Source organism: Varanus komodoensis, unplaced genomic scaffold, assembly GCF_004798865.1.
Source record: "Varanus komodoensis strain SLA01 unplaced genomic scaffold, ASM479886v1 scaffold39, whole genome shotgun sequence".
In the NCBI taxonomy this organism is placed as follows: domain Eukaryota; kingdom Metazoa; phylum Chordata; class Lepidosauria; order Squamata; family Varanidae; genus Varanus; species Varanus komodoensis.
In genome coordinates, this window is record NW_025335922.1 from 5,181,844 (window position 1) to 5,202,626 (window position 20,783).

The window sequence follows — 20,783 nt, forward strand, 5'->3', positions numbered from 1 at the left end:
ATGATTTGTGGTATTTGCTGAAATGAAATTCTGGCTGGAGTAGCCAGAGCAGGGAATTGTTCTGCACTCTAGGGAAGGTGGTACATCCAAGTGTGTGTTAAGGTAATTGGCAGGGTGAAGTGGGAAGCCTGTGTTGCTGCTGTTGTTCTGCCCAACTCTGAAAAAAATTGGCAAAGAGATCTTAAGCATCAGAATATTGACTCCCCTTGTTCAGTTGATCTTGGACTTGGAATGTGCTGAAAAAAGTGCATGTGGGTTGTCCCTACATCCTCCTGTTTTATATTCCTCACTATATATTTATGGTGGTCTTTGCATTGTATAATTTGTCAGAACAAACAACAAAAATCTAATCCTGGAGATCACTTTTGCAGCCCTGGTCTGCACATGTGGTAGAATGCTGACATGGTAGAGAGGACTATACTAGTTCAGATGGATGTTTATTTGGAACATTCAAATGCTATCTTTTATCAGTGATTTCAAGGCAGCTTACAAGACATAAAAACAGGATGTAAAATAACAGTACAATGCTGACAAAACAAGCAGCAGATGAAAACCACAGTTAACTTTCAGAGCGTTAAAATAAATCTACACTATTTAAAATGTTTTAAAAGAGCTATGGAGAAAACTGTTCTTGTTTAGTGCCTAAACGGCAGCAAAGGTTGGTGCTGGAGGGGAAGACATTCCTCAATTGGGATGCTACCACCAAAAAAGCCTTGTAAAGCTTATTCTGCCACATGTGTAGGCCTGATCCTAGAAAGTTACTTCCTAAAGTTTCATTTTTTTTCTTTTCTCATTGGTGAGCCATCATGCTAGTGCACAGCTTCCGATTGCTGTCATTTTGCTCCTCTTGTGAGGAGTAGTGGCCAAATCGTGGGTGCAGAATTTCAGGTCTAGTGGCCATATCCAGCCCTTCAGAGTTTCTTCATGCCCCTTTCCCCCAAACAATGATAGTTTTCAGGTTTCTCAGCTTCTGTGCATTTCCCCCCTCTACTCTAGAAGTTTGAAATGCCTCTCCTAAGGCTTAGCTACAAGAAGTAAGAACTTTAAATTGAAATACCTTGCTTTTTTGTTAGCATTTTTACTGTTCCTTTTGTCCTGAGTCTGCCGACCAGTGGAATGCATCCCTTGAGAGCCTTTCTGAAATGGAGTCTAGCCTTCAGGCTGAAAATGGTTCAACACACCTGGGCTAAAAAACAGGAATCTTTCCAGTACAAAAAAGTTTAGGGTGATGTATGAACCAGGATGCCATGCTTGTCACTCATGTCAGCATGTAAAGACAAAGCTTGACGTTTGCTTCTGGATCCAGGCTTGATTACAGAGCAACAAATCAGACCCCATGTTCACATGTAATGCTGAATTTTTCTGTCCTGCTAAGTTCCTGATTAATTTAGCTGCTCCCACTTGCAGGAGGAACCAAGCAAAAGCAATCAGATAGTGTGTACTACATGCTTTGTCAAGAAGACAGCGTTGTTCTAGCAATCTGGTTCCCACATAACAATAATCTATGGGTTGTTAACCCATGGTTTGTTGTCCTACCAACGGTTTGTCTGGCAAATGGTCAAAGAAATAGTTTGCTTATTTAGTTCCCATGTGGGTCATTTCTCTTTTTTCCCACCTGTCCCCTGCTTATATTCCAATGTCTTCGTGGCATTTTAATATTGGCAATGAGTGGCTGTTTTGTTGTTATTGTTTGCTATTCTTGCCTACCACCACTTAAGCAACCATATAATTCTGGGTTTGCATGTAACAACAGCTCATAATTCAACCATATACTGTCATGTGTGATCAAGACCAGTGCCTGAACAAAACCATTGCCCTGGTTTGAATGGAATAACAACCCAGAGGGTTTTTTTCTACCCTGAGTTGTTGTAAAACAAGCAAGTGTAGTGGTACACCCTGCTTAATTATTACTGCTGTAGGCTGGACTGGCTGAGCAACCTAGGGGTAATCGATTTTTGTTTTGTTTAGCATAAATTGTGAAACAGGAACTCTAGTCTGTTGGTGGAGAGATGAGACAGAGTTGGTTTAAATCCTGGGTTTTTCCCCAACAAGGCAGAGTTCTTGGTTTGAATATCATTATAAGCAGTGCAGGGTCAAAGCATCTGTAGCTTGTTTACTCCTGCTTGCACAGCAGCAGGCAAGAAGAGTCCAGCATGCTGCTATGTTTTTAATAAACCTGGGTTGTTCTTCCATTCAGACTGGGAGATTATGGTCATAAAAATAAATAAATAAATAAATAAATACTATGTGGTGAATGAGAAATCAGTTCTTCTGATTACTTTGGATATTATATTTCAACATTTTGTGAAAAATAAGCTGGAATTATGTAAAAGAACTATGGTATCCTGGGATCTTTGAATCCTTTCCTTCTTTTTTCCCCTGACATGCTAGTATTTACATTTTTGGACTTGGGATAATACATATGTCAGACTGAAGTGTTTCCCTCTACAGATGAAGTCCATGGCATTTGACGCAGTCAGTAACTAATACATTAGTCATACCATCAAGAATAGCCATATGCTTGGTGAGGTTAGGTTAACAGACCGCACCCTATGTATAAGAAACAGCAGCCATTGTTTTTACGTTCTTCAAAACTATTGACTGGGATGGAAAAAAACCTACACTTTGTGAAATTCCAGTTTTGATGTTGGATTTGGCCGTAGTGAAAGTAGAGGTCAAAAATAAACATCTACTTGGCAACTCTATGTTTAAAAGTTAAATATAGTTGAAGTTTTTGTCCCTTAGTGGATCTGGCACTCAACCGTTATTAACATCTATAAAAGTCAGAGTTACAGCTTCACTTTTAAATTTGTGAATCCGTTCTTACTTCCATTCCAGTTGTGAATTTTTCTGAATTATTCCACATCCTTTTAGAATGAAATATTTTTATCCAGATGTTAATTTGCTTTGAAGGATGTAACTTGCTGGGAAGGTTTTCTTTTTATTCTAAAAACTACTTGTGTGTATGTTGAGGGGGGGACCTCATTTTAAAAGGGGTTTTCTCTTATTTACTCAAAATGTTTCCAAAGCTTCTATCCTTCCTGCCCCCCATGGAGTTTGCTTATTCTGCTAGATATCAGAGATGCCTTATAATAGCATTGTAACACAAAACTACATACTTAGATCCATTCTAGAAATGTCAACAAACTTTCTGGTATACCACCATCACCAATGCTGTTATAGGGGAGAGGGAGCAAAATTGACCTTAGCCACTGTGGGTTTCTCCCTTTTATATAGTGACTGTAGGAACCAAAAGACTGTTCAAGCAAGGCAGTTTCACCTGCTTTATAGTGTATAACAGACAGAAAATGATGCATTGCAGTATAATAATGTTTGCAACATATTTGCTTCATTTTGCTCAAGTAAGGGAATAAAGCTGCTATAGGGTGAAGATGAAAATAAAGGAAGTCACCTGATGCAAAGCATGAGCAAAACACACAGGACCAAAGCATGCCCCACAATATTTTTGTGTATAACTGTACTATAAATGTGTATGAGTGTGTATGCCTACTGTTGGTGGGCATCCCAGGGTCCTCATGACGGATTCTCAAGGAAGCAGAGGAGGAGACCTTGAAGGAGCGGAAGTGGGAGTTCTAAGGGACTTTAAAGTGCCCTCAAAGTCACTGCTTCCAAGTTCCCAGGCTGAGCAGGAATGTTCCCATTCTGGAAGGAATGGGAGGGATCATTGTATCTCAACTGTTTGTATTTATGTTCTGTTAAAAAAATAAAAAAGGAGGGAAAAGGATGAGAGGGATCCAAGAAAGGGAGGAGGGAGAACCATTGCCTTGCCTGGTCCCTGACTCCATGATGAGGTGTCGGGAGAGATGAGCTGCTGAGTTAGAGGGCTTGTGTAGGCCTTGCTGGCAGGCCCTTCACCAGCAGGAGCCAACCTGAGTGTTGAGCCTACAGAGTTACTGAAAGGGAAAGACTTTGGGGAGAAGTATCTTGCTTGGATTCAACTTTCTTGACATGAGCAGAGGCTAAAGCTTCCAAATTCACTAAAGGGCTTTTAGATTTGTTTTGTCGCTTCAATCTACCAGTAAATACCTGCTTTGTAAAGAGACTGTCTGGTGCTGTGGAGCCTAAGGACAAGAAGGGGAGAGCCAGGCTCATGACACTCAGTACTCTACACTACAGAGCAGTACAGAGTACTGCAAAACTCTGACACATACATGCATTCTCGCATTACAGCTAAACAGCTTGTCCTGACCTTAAAGCTGATGAGGCTGAAATTCTATTCATGTGGATTTCTCAGTATGCATATTCTCTGAAAATGTTTACAAATTCCCGAACCTGTGTTTGCCTTCAAAAATTCATATTTTCAAAATGGACCCTTTTTATTTATTTGAATGTATTTTTAAAAAGTGTAAATTTTTAAAAATGCACACTTTTACAAATCTGCATTTTCACAGTTCAGTCAATAGAGGAAGTGCACACTTTTAAATGTTTGAATGAACTGAAACAAACTGTAGAGAGTGGCCCAGTATCCCACTCATTGCAGGTTGTGCAGTAGGAATAATTGTGCTCAGATTCTGAATGGGAGGAGGTGGGGCAGGAGCAAGCAGGGGCTTAACCCTTTCAAGCTCCTTTAAGATTGCTTATTGAAATTTCTTTCACTGTGTGTGAGAGTCAATCTCTTTTGGAACAGACAGGAGGGTTTTCAGGTAGGGAGAGGAAGCAGAATGTGGGACCCAGTCCTTGACCTCTAAGGAAGCATCTGGAGAGACACACCGCTCAGCTGGAGAGGCTCTGTCACTCTTGCCATCTAGCTTTTCAACAGCAAGAACCCCTGTGAGCCAACAGCTTTACTAAAAGGGAGGGACCACAGGGAAATTTCCAGTTTAGATTAACTTTTTTTACATGAGCAGAGCTTTGGTAAAAGCTATTTAGAGTTAAACTATTCTGTCAGCTGTGGCGTTATAATAAAAGAACTGCATTTCAAAGGATTGTTTTTGGAATCTGAAGGAAGGAGGGAAAGGAGTAGCTCAGGACACAAAAAAATAAAAAGCATGTAAAAGCATGTAAAGGAACAAGCTGAACTGACCTTTGAAGTGAAGCATCCATAGTTTTTCCATCCCACTGTAACCCTTTTTGAACCCTTGGGACAATGTGACAACACAGAAATAGATTGCCTATCACTGTAGAAGAATCTGCAGTAACAAACTGTTAATAAGACTTAAATTACTTGGAGATACAGGATACATTGGAGAATGGCCAATGTAGCACCCATTGTTAAAAGGGGATCAGAGGAATTACAGGCTGGTTAGCTTAATATATGTTCTTGGTAAATTGGTTGAAAACATTATTAAATATAGAATCATTAAGCACATGGAGGGACAAGCCAAGCTGAAAAAGAATTAACATGGCTTTGCTAAGGTAAGTTCTGTCTTACCAACCTTTTAAATTTAAATTTCTCTGAGTGTCAATAATCATGTGCACAAGGATGAGCCAGTAGACAATTTTTACTTGTACTTCCAAAAGAACTTTTGACAAAGTCCATAATCAAAAGAATCTGAGCACACCTAGCAGTCATGGAATGTTTGTGGGTGGAGGCAGGCTGTCCTCCTATGGATCAGTAACTGATTAAAGAACAGAAAGTAGACAGAGGGAATAAATGATAATTTCTTTCAATTTCTTAGCTGAAGAATCTTCCCAACAACAGAGCCCATACGTGTGAATTCACAGATGACCACTCAAAGCAACCTGACTGATTCCCAACTGGCACTTATCAGGAGGCTGAGTGCTCCAGCAGGGCATGGGACCTATCCTGCAAGTACTGTGGTGGCTGCTCTGGTTCTGGCCACTACATGGAGCTGTGGAGCAGCCTAGCTCCTGACATTCTTCCAAGAGTGGACATGGTTAGTCATCAACTGCCTCTTTTCATTAAAGAATCATCATCATCAAAGGCCCTTCTCCTTGTTGTCACCAACCAAGCCTCAGAACTTGATCATAGTGTCTGGGTAGAAGAAGGTCAGGAGAGCAGCTCCATGAGGTAGAGTGGTCTCAAGCCAGTGCACTCTTATTAGTGCAGTAGGAATCCTGAATATACATGTTTGCTTCATAAATTTAGAACACAATAAAGGATCATAGAGAATAACAGTAGATGATGCAAAATTGAAGTAAGTGCACATACCTTTACTTGGAATAGAATCTGAGCAGATCTAGATGGCACAAGGAGACACTGAGATGGAGCCTGAGAAGGCATTTGTAGAGGAAAGTTGCCCTGTGTGAGCCCAACTTTCAGTAGACCATGCAGGATTGAAGTAAGTGCACATACTCCCCACACACCCTTGTGTGTCTATAAGCTAGACTCGACTCTAGCATCCTGTAGGAGGCAAATTTGCAGGGTAGGGTATGCAAATGAGAGAAAGTTTAAGCACTTCTTCTTTGTACTAGGGATCCTCCCCTTCAGTGGTCCCCCTACTTCCACATACTTGCTGTATTGGCAAATATAGGGCTGGGGCTACTTTTTATGAGGCAGCATTCCCTCTGAGGCCTTTTTCCTTTTGCAAAACTTCCATTCAAAGCAATATCTGTGATGAACCTCTGCAGAACGGAAGAATTCTTAAGAATTCCAACAGTCATACTGAAGATACCTCCATGGTAGTGTCAATGTAATCCTAATATTTGACATAAATTTGTTTTTAATTTTAAAACAATTTCTCAAACTGTTAATTGAAATATCATTTGACAGCATTAGTACTGGCTTGTATCGCTTAAACTTAGATATTTAAATGTCTAAATGTCTAAAGTATAGGAAAAAGAAATGGAAAAAAACTCCTCATATACAACACAATAAATATGGCTCCTGCTTGACCTCACCTGAAGGCTCTAATAATAATGTCAGCTCCAGACTAATTAATTGCCCTCCTTCTCTTACAAATCATAAGTCTGGCAAAACACATAGAAAGTTTACATTGAATTCTTGGATTTTTAAAATGTCATTTCAGTTCTGCAGCCTCATTTGTAATGATGAAACTGCAGGATCTTCAACTGCTTACTTCAGCATAGTCATATCAATTAATTGAAATAGTCTGGATCAAGTGGTGTGAGGATATGATCCAGGCTTCTACCCCAATCTCCTTTTGAAATCCAGAGAGTTTCCAACATTGTTCCTTTGGGATAATTATATTTCAGCTGTTGGCTTTCCTTACAGCATACATTTGTGGCAGAGAATGTAGTGTATCTTTGTCCACTGAGAGACTCTGCCTTAGATTTCCATTCTCATATGTCATAAAGCAGGACAGAGCAAAGAACCGCTGACTATTATGGAATTTCACCACTAGTTAAAAGTTAAGGGACTGTATTAAGTGCTAATTGTCAACCAAAGATGTGCTGTTACATTTGCTTAGAAGAAAAATCGCCTTTATTTAAATACATTTGCTTCCAAGTGATGATGCTTTAGCATTGTGTGCTTAGTAAAGAATCTTGAAAGTTGGTTGGTATGCTGTACTTTTCCTATACTGCAATAATCATGAAGAGAAAATGTAATGTGGAAAAAAGTACTAAAATTCAGGACACAAGACTGACAAGCTATCCACCTACAAATTACAAAATAAAATTGTAAAAAATCTATTTGTTTCTTAGTGGAAACCATTTATACAGAGCTTGACCATGCCAAGATACTTGGAATGTTATTATGTATTATGTATTTTTAGTATATAGTGATTAATATAATAAAATCTTTAAGCTTGGATATTGCTTGGAATGAGGAAGTTGATTTTTTTTCTAAATGCTAAAATATAATGGTTTTATCCAGGAAACTTGCTAGGAGATGTGCTGTGAAAAAAATGCCAGATTGCATTTGGACAGTAGTGTTTGGCAAGTACCAAACAATGAGGGGATGTAATTCTGTCAGCCCCCATTGCTCGGGAAGTACGCACACAGATCTTGTTACCACACAAGGGTGAGGGAAGAGGGTAGGAAGGGTGTTGCAAAAGTACCTCCCATCCTTTGGCTTATGTAAGTGCAACATAATTCCTTTATTTTGATTGTTTGATTTAGTTACATAGGTTGGCTTTTGGATCTCTATATAGTAGGGAAGACGGCAATCTTCCTCTTATTTAATCAGTAATTCCTCTTCTATTGCTGCATTACCATTGTTGATAGGATAATGTTACAGAGAACTGCCAGAGAAATTGGCAGTGCAAAACTGAAATACATACATTAAAAGCACTCTAGTTTTTGGCTGAAGCACAAAGTATATCAGGCTTTACAAATAAAAATTTGATTTGACATTTATCATATACATACAGACCTTTTAGTGACTGAGACTGAGCCTTTCTGTGATTGTGTGTGTATTTACAAGCAGTGATGTGGTAGCTGTAAATTAGCATTCATTTTAGAAAACTATCTTTTTAATAAGACATTGGGAAGTTATGTATTGAAGGAGATAGCTGATTGTGCAACAATCTTCCTGAGTTGTATGTGTTTTAAAACACCACAAACCTATCAATGCCTGTTTGTTTAGACACACAATGTGCAGATATATAGGACATACACATATTATGCAAGTTAAATCCATAATTGTTCATTTCATTTTGGCAAATGTATATTAATTTTACTGGATTTTTGATTACTTTGACAACAGCCCTTCTTTGGAAACAAACCTATATCTATTTGGAAAATTGATAAACTGTTTACATAGTAACATTGAACAGTTAAACTTTCTAAAACCGCTTAATTCTAAACTTTCCCCTACCGTTTCATCTGCACTCTTCCTTGAATCTTTGTAGGCCTTGTCACCAGATGGAATCAAATGTAACAACAAGAATATGCCTGAAAAAGAAAAGAACAGCAACTTAAAAAGACAGGAACCTGTGGTTTAATTCAGCAGGAAAATGTTGGGTACAGATTGCCCCACTGATTGCTTGGTGTGAAACTCTGAAGCAATTTACTTGATTATTCCTGTAAACAGTTGGATTGGGTCAGATAAATAATTCAGCTTTAGCTGCATGATTCTCTCTGAGGCAATGTCACCATGGAGATGATCTGGTTTAGAGCTATCTGAACTGTAAATATTTTCAAACAATTGAACTGTCCTAGCTTTAACTCTGAAATGTTGCTTTTCCTCACCAAAGGAGAGGTTCCTGAGCTTTCTTGGCCTGTATGACCATGCATAACTTTTGGTTTGACATAACTCAGCGTTACTTTGCAAGAATAGCCGTATATCTGCAATGTGCACCAATGAAAGAATGAAGGAGTATAAACAACCATTCATATATAAGTATTAATATCCATATATGGGGAAGGAACTGTTATCAGACAAATTTGTTTTTTATACTCTGTGATACATTTTTCACATATTTCCCAATAACATGCTTTCCTCCATCAGGGAATTATGTTTTTCAAAGTACATTTCCGCCCTCCTCTCATTGCAGGCTAAAATTCTATTGCAAATACAGATTGGAATTTTCTTTGGATCACAACCACTATTTTTCTGTCCTGTCAAATTGGTTTAACATTCAGAGCCTCTGTTGTGCAAACTTGTTAGGGTGCTAGGGAAATGAAGGATAATTTAAATAATTTTATTTTTCACTTTAGCATCCTCAAGCTTCAATTTTGTTTACTCCTGGCCAGTAAGATGGAAAGTCTTAAAAAGAGAGGAATGTATCTAACTGCATAAAGTACATAAACGTTTAACTGCCTTGAGCTACCATGAAATATTTATAACTCTGAGAACTATTTGTAGCTGTAAACAAAAATGTAGCAGTGTGAAATGTGCTGAGATTTTCCAATGTCTCTTATAAACCAAGGAAATCAGTATAACTATCACAGATGATTTATTGTAAACATTCAGTTCAAAAACAAATTACCAGAGGCCATTTCATCCGCATGAATTCACCTGTTACTGCTCCAGTTAGTATTCTGCTTTTCTTCCAAAGGTGATATGCACTGGATTATCCTTTATTCTCACATATGAAGTAGATGATGCTGAGACATAAACCCATTTCAGGCCTTAAGCCACAGTGAAATGCACATACTAGGAGGGGGAATGGCATTGCAATGAGTATGTTCTTTCCTTGCCGCCTGTTTATTAGAATGTTATCCACACAGTGTAGCATTATATGTTTGCTTTTTGCATTTCTCATAATGTCAGTAAACCGTTTTTGCCCTTGATGAAATAACAATAGTTGCATTCCATGCCCAGATGAGATTGAATAACAAAAGTATTCTTTGGCTAGAAAAAGAATCCCACATACTGTAATCAAATATTTTTTAAGGTTGCTTACTCATTACTTGCTCATTACTGAATATTCACACTCCAAATTACTTAAAAAACTTCCTTGGGTGATGTCATTAGAGATCAGTCTCTTGCATGTTTGCAAGAATGTTTTAGGGAAAACTTTGCAGAAATTGATTCAGCAAAGTTTGCATTGTTCTGAGGGTGCTGGTTATAGAACTGAATTAAATCAAAAAGCCTGAAAAAGGAAACTTACTAATTGATGCTTTATGTAGATTTAGTTTTACAAGTCTGATGAATACTTGAATTTTCATAGGACAAAAGTTCTTCTTTATCATTACTAAAAGAAAATGAACAATACAAGCTTCATCTATGGATGGACTATGTTTTCTTCACAAATCTTGATATATCTTGAGTGGCTAATCCAGGTGGACTAACTAAAACAGTTTCTTCCCACTTCAGAGAACTTCAACTTTTTAATAAGAGATCATAAACATAAGTTAATTGTTTGCTAAGAAATAAATATGTTTAATGAGCAGATACTTTTATAAAAAGTTTTCCTCAAATAAGATAAGAGCTTCTTAGGTTTACACTGCCTGGACCTTTTATGGATAGATTCTGGCATCATTCCCATAACTGAGATATCAACAAAGACTGTAGAACCTTTGGTATTAAAAGTGTAAATATACTTTTGAAAGATTTCTTTATATTTCACTGAATAGGTTTGTGTTAAAAATCATTTGCAAGCAGAACTTAGTGGCATTTACAGTGCTGACAAGAAGTCTAGGTAATATTTTGATACAGCAGTGGAACATATTTGTATCTTGTATTGTTCCTTGACTATATTAAATATATCATTCTGAAAAGCAATATCTCAGCTTTTAAAGTATTTTTTAAGATGGTATGTAATCCTCCACCTTACTGTGAAGGCATTACAGTTGTTCTTTAGCAACTGGGGACTTGGCTCAGTTTATATGGCATAAGAGCTGTCACTGAAGTGACATCTTTTTTGTCCTTTTCAGTGGGTGCTGCTGTGAACTTCTGCACAGTACTATTTAAAATTTAATACTAACTGTACACTTTAACTTTTCTGTTCAGAATGCTTCACAGACATTCAGTTATCCTTAAAACCCAAGGTAGGACAGTCACAATTAGATTATTCAGTCCCCTTTGCTATGCTGCTTCCTGCTGTTGGATATGGTTGAGATTATTAGTCACAGAAGCTTTCTAGAGAAGAGGGTGACTGGAAAGAAGGCCTTCTCAGGATTAGAGCATACAAATGGTGTACCTTTCTCATAGCTACTTGCCAGGTGCAAAATCTGATGTTATTCCAGTGCCTGGCAAATACTTTTTTCCTTTCCTGTTGTTTTTTTTTTTGCACACGTTTTTTTTGAGAATGTACTTAAAGGTCTGAATGTACATAAAGTTCTTATGCTTTGTTGTGCTGCTTTTGTTCTGTTGATGTTATTGTATTCAATGATTATTTTATTATATTTGCATGTGAACCTTCCTGGGAGCTTTGTAAACTGAGGGGTGGCAGATAAATATTTTAAATAAATAAATAATTGAAATATACATTTTCATGCACAATATTTACTTACTTCTGTTAAAGGAGCAGTATACTGTTATCAGAGCCAACACAAATGAGATTGAACGGAGAGTTTATTAGCATTTCAGTGATTCTGTAGTTTTCAGAGTTGGCTTTTCATGCAGTATTGACATTAGACTACATCCTGCTATTTGCCAGATATGGTTAGGATATATTGCCTTGCCTTCCCATCCCTGAATGGTATGTTCTTCCTGTTGCCCTGAGATGCTGAAGAATCTGCTTCCTTATGCATTTGAAAATAACGTCCTTTTAAACATTCTTTCTGAGAGCCAAATGCAAGGCTGTTTTATACTAAGCGTATTTTTAATCAATGTCTATATTTTTCCCCAGGAATGCATGCATGGGTCCAAAAGCCACCCACATCCTTCTTTCATGCAAAGTTTATATGCACTTGCAGCCTCTCCCAGGGAACAAAATTAGATTGAAAGAAAAGCCAAGCTTTGTCTTTCAGTTAAAGCTGCCTTCCATTCTTCAGAAATTGCTTAAACATTTGTTCTTCTCCGTTAGCATTATTGAGGTTATATCCAACTTGCTAATAGCAAGGCTGTGAAGCTGAACCTGTAAGCCAAAGTTTTGTTATAAGAGGAACATAGAATTTCTGACCTTTGGACATTTTCAGATGATAAAAATCCTCCCTCCCCCTTATCACTACCTTACACTAATACAACTAGTATCTTACACTAGTACCTTGTGAAATCAGTTGCTCATGTAAGGCAAGGGAGCATAATCTTCTAAAGTGAAGTATAGTCTTTATCTGCTGACCATGAAAGTACTTCTTTTTCTTCTTTTAAAAAATAAAGATTAGGGTTAGGGTGAGTACATAAAAGGAGAAAAATATAGTCTTACAGCTATAGAAAAAATAGGCTTGTGAAATTATGGGCAGTTCAGCTAGAGGAAGACGATAGTGGTTCATTAGTAAATGGGTTTTCAAGCCACATTTCAGGATAAATTATCTTACCAAAATGGTTAACAGTAGTCAGTAGAAAAATATAAAATATTTTATCATAATAAGATCACACAGGAAAATCACTGAGTATAAATAAACTAATAAGTCAGAAAAAACAGTCACTAATAACATCAGCAAATCAAAACATTAAAATGGTGTCAACAGATACAGCACCAAGATTCATTCAGAACCTGATAAGGGATAAAAAAGTTTTTGGAGCTACCCAATAGTCAACAGGGTGGGGGCTAAACCTTTTTCCTTGGAGATGACATTCCAGCACTGTAGTGTAACCACAGTGAAGGTCCAGCCCTTGTTATTTGTCAGCCTAACAGCTTTTATTGACAGTGCAGAGAACAGAACCTCAAAGGCCAGTCATAAGACATGAGCAAGTATGGAAGAATATTGGCAGCCCTATATACTTCTGGGTGCAAGGTCATTTTTGCTAATGTTTACTATTTTAAAGCTATGTTGAAAGTAATACACACATGTACTTCTGAGATACATTGATGTAGTAGGCCAATCAATGGTTATGGTCAAAAGGTAAAAAAGAATAATGAAAACTTTAAGAATCAATCTCTCTCTCTCTCTCCGCCCCCCCCCTCCAATTATGAGTGCAGACAAAAAAAGTTTACTGGATCTATATAAGCTAATAAAAAGATGTATGGTAAATGGAAAGGAAGGATCATCATACAATTGTTTTCTGGAATGCATAAACAGTCCTGTATCTGGAATAGGATATTTTATGGGCAGAGTGGAAAATTGATAGGGTTGCTCGTCGAAAAGTCTGACCATCCAGTCCTAAAATGGTTCATTCATTAAGAGGGTGAGCCAATCGCTCCCAGATGGTCTCTGACAAACCATAGCGTGTGCCATTTTCTTTCATGGTGTAGACAGAACTCCCAACTGTAAAGAAGGAAATTCAGTTGCCTCTGCAGCAGTTTCTTCAAGGTCACTATTGTGGCCTCCAAAGCAGACAGAAAATAGGTAGTGCCATTGGGTGGGAAAAGGAGAGCCCTGACAGGGCAGGACTTCAGGTAGATGGAGAACTTGCAGCCCTCCATCTAGCAAGTGTCAGTCATGTTGGATTGCACTCTAAACCATGTTTTTACATTGAAAGCAACACACAGAGAGAAGGGCTGCATGTAGGAGAGGGTCTTACTCATGCACAATATAGATGGTTCATATTTCATCATGTTGCTTGATTTGATCTCTTGGCCATTTATATGCTTGTCTTTCAATGGTAGCACACACTCCATGTGGCTTTTAGACTGAATATATCATGCAAGTTTGGCTATTGTTTCCTCTCTTCCTGCTCTTCTTTGGGAAAGGTATCTACTCATGTGATTAAGGAAGGATGCAGGAAGGATATGGTTACTGAATGATTACATAAGTGCTATAGAGGACATGAAAGTACAGGGTTCAAAGAGCAAATAGGTATTTTTCCTTTTTTACTGGAATCATAAATGCAGAATACTATTTTAGAATATAATTATTGGATCATATTAGAAATACATTAGACTATATTACCTCAAAATGAGTAGTTTGTTCAGTGCAAAAGATTATGATAGAAATGCATCATGAATTGTTATGTTATTAACAACTTATTAACAAGAGTCTCAGCTATGGAGTGGTTTAGAAATGAAATTATGAATTATTATTATGTCTGTACAATCAATTTGTGCTAGGCTTTAGACAGTAACATAAGAAAAATAGATGAGGCTGTCTCGTCAGAAGCTTGCTGCTTAAATTTTCAAATTGGCTATGTCTGCACATGACACTAAGCTACATTGTGAATAATCTACAGAACAAGAGTTGCTTATGGAACAACCAGTGGCATGGCCAACAGGTCATCAGGCTTCATTATGGCTTGTTATTCCCCTCCTTTTTGCTCAATCCTCCAGCCAGTATCCCAGGATCCTTTGTGGCAGAACCTGTCTTGATTTCTCCTTGATGCTTGCATTGCTACTCCTGTTTATTCTCTGATGAGTTTTCAATGTTTTCCAGAGCCCCAGAAATGTGCAATTGGTGTAATTGATTCTGTTTGTTTTGATTGACCCCAGAAAATGGTGCAATTATGATTGTAATAATCTTAATCATAATTTTCTGTCTTTCTTATAGCTGTTCTATAGGTGTAGCCTTGCCTGGTCAATTTTCTTGTATGTTTCAGCAGTCAAAGGAATGGGCACTGTGGTATAGCTTCCATATAGGGGAATTGAGGATATTGACCAGGGGATGAAGCATATATACTAATTCGCACACAGTTGCCAGCAACCAATTGCCAATTTATAGATGAGGGAGAAAGCAGCGAAAGTAGATTTATGAAAAGGCAGAGGATATGCAATGTATCCCCTTAGCAATGTAATTTCCCCAGTTTTAAGTATTGAACAATCACTTCTTGTTGCCCACTTTTCAATACTTCTTCAAGCTTCCGGTCAAAGAAGGATACTTACTAAGTTAATTTAGATTTGTGGCCAGGAATCTTTATTTGGTGCCAAAATTTGTCTGCATAATCATGGTTTCACAATAAAGATTTTAAAGAATTACACAGATATGTCTGCTTATATGAACTAACAGACATAAAAGCTAGGAAATTCTATAGTGGAGATTGAGGGCAGTGTGTATGAAGGCTATCAGGCTGGTAGTATAGAAGAAGTGGCAGGGCAGGTGAGGAGTGAGGCTGAAGTAGAAATGTGTGAACCTGCCCATTGACTAGAATACACAATTTCTTTCAAAATGACTTCTAATGTTTTATGCTGCATTTATAACATTAAGGCTGTTTACATAATGTAGATTTTAATGTGTTGTTAGGATCTCTGATGAAAACACTCTTAGAATATAGTTCTAGGTCAAGAGCTAGCTTAACCTAAATTTGTTGCCGTCAGCTGGCAAAACATTAATATAATTTGGAGCATGAGTAGACCTATAATTTTTTAATGCAGTTTATGGAGAAACAATTAACCATACAGTTAAAAATCTGTATAAACACAATGATACTTGCCTTCTGCAAGAAGGACTGCATTTGTTATAATGCAACAAAAGGAAAGGGTTATGGGTGTATATTTGGAAATTTTGTTTTGTTCATTCCTTGTTTTGTCAGCATCTAACATCTACATTTATTTTTTGAACTCTCCTGATGGATTACTTTCATCTGCTTTATTCTAAGAGTAATGCTCAATTTCCTGAATTTATAGGTTGCAATAAAATCTATCCGTAAGGACAAAATTAAGGATGAACAAGATATGGTTCACATCAGACGGGAGATTGAGATCATGTCATCTCTCAGCCATCCTCATATCATCACTATATATGAAGGTTAGTAACTGGTATTATTTTCATCACCATTTATTCATTCAGCTCTATATTTCTCATATCTTTTTTATATTGGGGGCTAACTAAAATTTATTTCATATCTGTGTGTAAGGGAAGGTTCTCCATGAAAATACCATTAAAGATCGTCATACTGTACATGTGCTTAGTTATATTACTTTAAGCTGTCCAATAACCAACATGGTCTGGACAGATTGCTTAGTAAGTAGAATTCTAGCCCACCGAGTTGAAATGGTTAAGGTATACTAGTCACTTACCAGTTCTGAGAATCTGCAGAAACAAAATGAACTGTTTGAAATACTTTACTGCTAGGTCTTAAACGAGGGGCCTACTGGGTCAATTTTCTCACCTAGTCTCAGCCAAGCAACAGTGCAGCCAAAAGCATGCACAAAAAAGCATGCACAAAAGCATGCACACTTCTGCTGCCCCATGCTCCTCTAACACAACTAAATATGTATTGTCCCATAGGCTAATGGAGTGGTCTCACTCTTGGTGGTCCACCATGTGAACAGGTAGCCAGTTCTGAGAAACTTGCTGTGTAGCAAGTGAAGCTTTTGACCTCAAGCAGACACAGCAGGTCATGAGCAGGTCACCAAGTAGCATGAAAGCTGAGGTGATCACTGTTTACTTCCATATCCACTGTTGAAAGAAAAGGATCTACTGGCTCCTTGGTCAATGAATCAAAGCCATAAAATGATGACAGCAAAGTTCATTATGGTCATCATTCTGCCACAGAGCACCAAGGTGCTTCATAAAACCCTGCCTCATGGAATCTGGTCTTCTAGTCATTGATCCGCTGGAAGATGGGTTCACAGTAGAGTGCAATGGGCATGAATCACTGCTATCTTGTTCCTTAATTCTCTGTGTGCAAAAGCCAGTGATATTGTGAGAGCTGCGTTTATTCCTTAGAGACCATATGCTTAGTGAACATGGATAGCTGACAGTCCATGGAGTAGCAGACCCCTGCAGAAGTAGGGAAAGAGAAAGAGGGCTCGCAGATGGGTGTTTCTTTTTCTGGGCTCAGTCAGGGTCCAACTAATCAGCATTCACAATAATGTAATTTTTCTCATATGAGAGAACTGTCAGGTCTCCATAGAGGTCTGTTTCAAGTGTCAGGTCCTGAAATTCAGAGAAGCTGGTTGTAGTCAAGACAGCAAAAACAAGGGTTTGAGTTAGGGCTAGGCTGAAAGTCAAATTCTGAGGAAAGCAGGGCAAGGTGCAGGGGTCTAGGTGCAGGTATACTGAGGTACTGAAGAAGCCCAGAAAGCAGTCCAAGCCTTGCTACTCTCATGAATAAGATGCTCACACTGAGTGGTTGTTTTGAGATTCAGGTTTTATTGGTCTGGTGGATCCAGACCGTGTTGTGGATTCAGTTGATTAGAGGGAGAGTGGTGCCTTTGACTCCCAAGAACCGAGACTGCCAGGCACATGAAGTAAGGCTCTAGATCCTGGTGACCTGGTTTATAACACCACATTCACATTGAATTTGATATCAATTCATATTTAATAAATAAAAGACGTCATTCATTGCTAACAAGTAATGCAATCTTTGATCTTTTTTTTCTGGTGTGTCCAATATCTGCTGGCTCGGGATACAAATTGAGAGGAGAAATTTTCTTCAAGTTTCTGTTTAATCAAATGTGACACACAGAGGAGGAAGCATGTCTTCCATGGAGGAGCACTTTTCTGTCACAACCCCAGTGATTGATTGTGGGGTGGGAGGTATACTTTAATTTGCAACTGAAGTTTTAAGTGGTAAACCTATCAATTAAAATAGTTAAAAATAGTGGAAACTCCATTATAAGTGCTGATACAAGTGATTAAAACAAGGAATTGCTTAGTATTGTGTTACAGTATCACATATTGAGCTATTCAAAACCATGTTCTGCTAGTTGAAAGGAGATGAATATCTGACTGTTTTATTATATAAAATCTTCACAGGATCTGGAAACAGAAAAAGGGAGGAGTGCTGTGTCAGCATGTGGGTTGCAAAAGGAGCAAATGTTTGAATGTGGGTTGGAGCTTCCAAAAATCTGTCTGTTGTAAACTTGTGTCCTCCCTGATGTTGTTCTTGTTCTTGTTCTTTAAAGCAGTTAAACTACTTAACCGCCTATTTCCAGGCAGAATTAGGCATGTCTGAGCCTAATGATTTCAGTAGTGTGCCTAACTCAGCTCAAAATTGGAAAGTCGTTGTACACTGAAAGGCAAGCAAAAGTAAAATAATACACTTGTAAGAAACCCTTTCCTCAGCACTTCCAGTACTTCTGTAGCAAAATGTTTGGTTTTCTTCAGTGTGTACCTGTTCCTGTCTCACACTGTGAATGAGCTAACTAACCTTGCATTAGTTATGCTTTGCTAATAGCTCCTTCAACCCCTCATTAATTCTTCACCAGGATAATCCTTTTTAAAACATAAAATTAATATGTTTGAATAAGAATATAAAAAGTTTGAACAGGAAGTAATACCTACTGCTATCACACTGACAGTCAATAACTGCTTGCAGAATGGTTGTTTTCCAACTATCTTATTTGAATCTATGTTAAGATTTTTGCTGAGTCCTCTGTTAATAGTTCTGTATCTCTTTCCTCAACCCAGTGTTAACTTTTTCTAACCTTTAGATGTTTGAATTCATCAACTTCTTTGCACTTATTCAGCTAAGATATATTGTTCCTTAAATATTTTCTTATAAACACAGTTTTTCCTTTTGAAGGAAAGAGATTATTCAAGGAAACAAAATACAGCAGTCTGACTTGTTTACACACCATGAAGAAGCAAGCAAGTGGAATTCAAACTAATAGTGCAGCTTCTTTATACAAAAGCAGCAAGGATGGGGAGTAGAGAGGCTTGACCTGTTATACTCTTCTGGAAGTATAGCAGCTCAAACTTTTATACCTTTAAGGGTTGCATGCCAGGTACTAATTCAACAGTGAAACTTTCCAATCATTGTGTCTGGGAAACTGAAGGTGAAATCTGCTCTCTGAAATACAACTCTGCCACCTTTCTGCTTTCTAACTTCTTAAAGCTACTGAGTGCAGTGAAAAGTGGAGACAGACATGCATTTGTGGACCCAGTCACATCTCAATCCTAAACTTGTAGGAAACTATAGCTGGAGATACGCTACTTCTAACCTGGAAGCCAGGTTGTGCAGGTGCACATGGTTTTGCTTGCTTTCTTTCCACTTTCTCCCTAAAGTCATTTTTTAATTGCTACAGTTAGGAAGTCTTATCAGTTTTAAAATGAAAACAAAGTCTCTATTGCATTTTCCATTTTTTAAACTCATAATTAAGGAGAGCGGGATTTTGGCACAAAAACAGGAATGGAGGGAGGTTAAATAAATCCCCTTACCTGAATTGCCATAGTCCTGATAGACTGTATGTACTTCTGTGGTAGCATGTAAGTCAATCATACATGACTCTGCTGATTAGTGGAATGATTAGTTTGGTCTTCACCTAAAACACCACAGAAAATTTCAGGATCATCACTAGTTCCTCTTCTTGAGCTGATGCAAAAAACAGCAATGGGCAGTTTCCTTGGCTGCAAGGAACAGCCAACAAGCATTTTAAAAAATGTTAAACCCCTTGATCTAATGTATTGTCCTAATACATTAGATAAACCCCACTCCATCAGTTGAAAATTTCTTAGAAGTGCTGAGTTCACACAACACAACAATCCACCCTGGCAAAAAGCCATGGTTGTTCGTGAAATACCTATGGTGAACTCAACAGACAATCAGGCTTACTGTGGGTACTTTGTTCTTCCCTTCTTCCCCCTTGTTTTTGTAGGCAATACTCCAGGGAACACCGAAGAAAGAACAGGTTTCCTCTTTCTGACAGCCACAACTGCAAGTTGATTTCAGTTCACTGTGGCTGTGAGAGAAGTTTTGCACTGAAACATAATGGAGAGAAATGTTCAGCAACCTTTGCCCTAGCAGAGACGGGAAGTTCTCTCCCCTGTGCTACAGGACACAAGCCCTGTTTGCATTATGGAGACAAAGAATTTTTCTTCGTCCTGGTAATACAAACAGGACATGTGCAATGGGAAGAATGGGGGAGATGATTGGGCACCATTGCTCCTGTCCCCACTGCCTGATTCATTTGGTGGCACCTCTCAAGAACAGAACAGTGCCATTAAGTGGACCACCAGCTCCCACCTCCTGTCTGAGAAGTCAATTCTGAAGCAGGAGACAGTGCAACCATTACAGTCAGCATATCACTTAATAACAAACAAAGGAAGGTTGTTGTGTTGTCTGAATCGGGTCAATTCCTCCCTGCTCCCCCGCCCCCCGTTACTTTCCCCACCATAAATGATCAAAAAGTCAGGGATGAAAATTTTGGCTCAATTAAGAAAAAGCACTAATTATGGGTCCCAAACTGAAATATGAGAATGAAGTTCGTGCATCTGAAAAGGTTGGCAAATATTTGTCTAACGGATGAATTGAGTCCTGCTAGTCTCAGTGCTCTTCTTTCTGCTGGATGGTCTTTATAACAGAATTCTGAACACGTGCTTCCCTTAAACAGGATCCATGTTTTGTTATCCTTTTGACCTTGTTTGGCTAAAGGTGATTAACCTCTGCGTTTGTCAACTCAGTGTCAACACAAACCACCCATTTTCAATGGTGGCCAAATCCACATGTATGTAAACAGGGCTTTCTAGTTTCAGAATTCTTTTTGTAACTTGATCAAAATGAATTTATCTCCCGCATTATCTGCAAGAAGCAG

At 38.2% G+C, this 20,783-nt stretch overlaps 1 protein-coding gene across 3 annotated transcripts in view; it reads left to right on the forward strand.

The window, feature by feature from the left end:
* NUAK1 (NUAK family kinase 1) overlaps positions 1–20,783 on the forward strand; it is a 64,301-nt gene that overhangs the window by 12,217 nt on the left and 31,301 nt on the right. For 2 of the 3 annotated variants that reach the window (XM_044441095.1, XM_044441096.1), the window contains exon 2: positions 15,930–16,050. In XM_044441095.1, the coding sequence (XP_044297030.1) occupies positions 15,930–16,050 (121 nt within the window). Of the gene's footprint in view, positions 1–5,639; positions 5,859–15,929; positions 16,051–20,783 lie in introns of all 3 variants that reach the window. The other variant, XM_044441097.1, reaches the window with a different exon arrangement.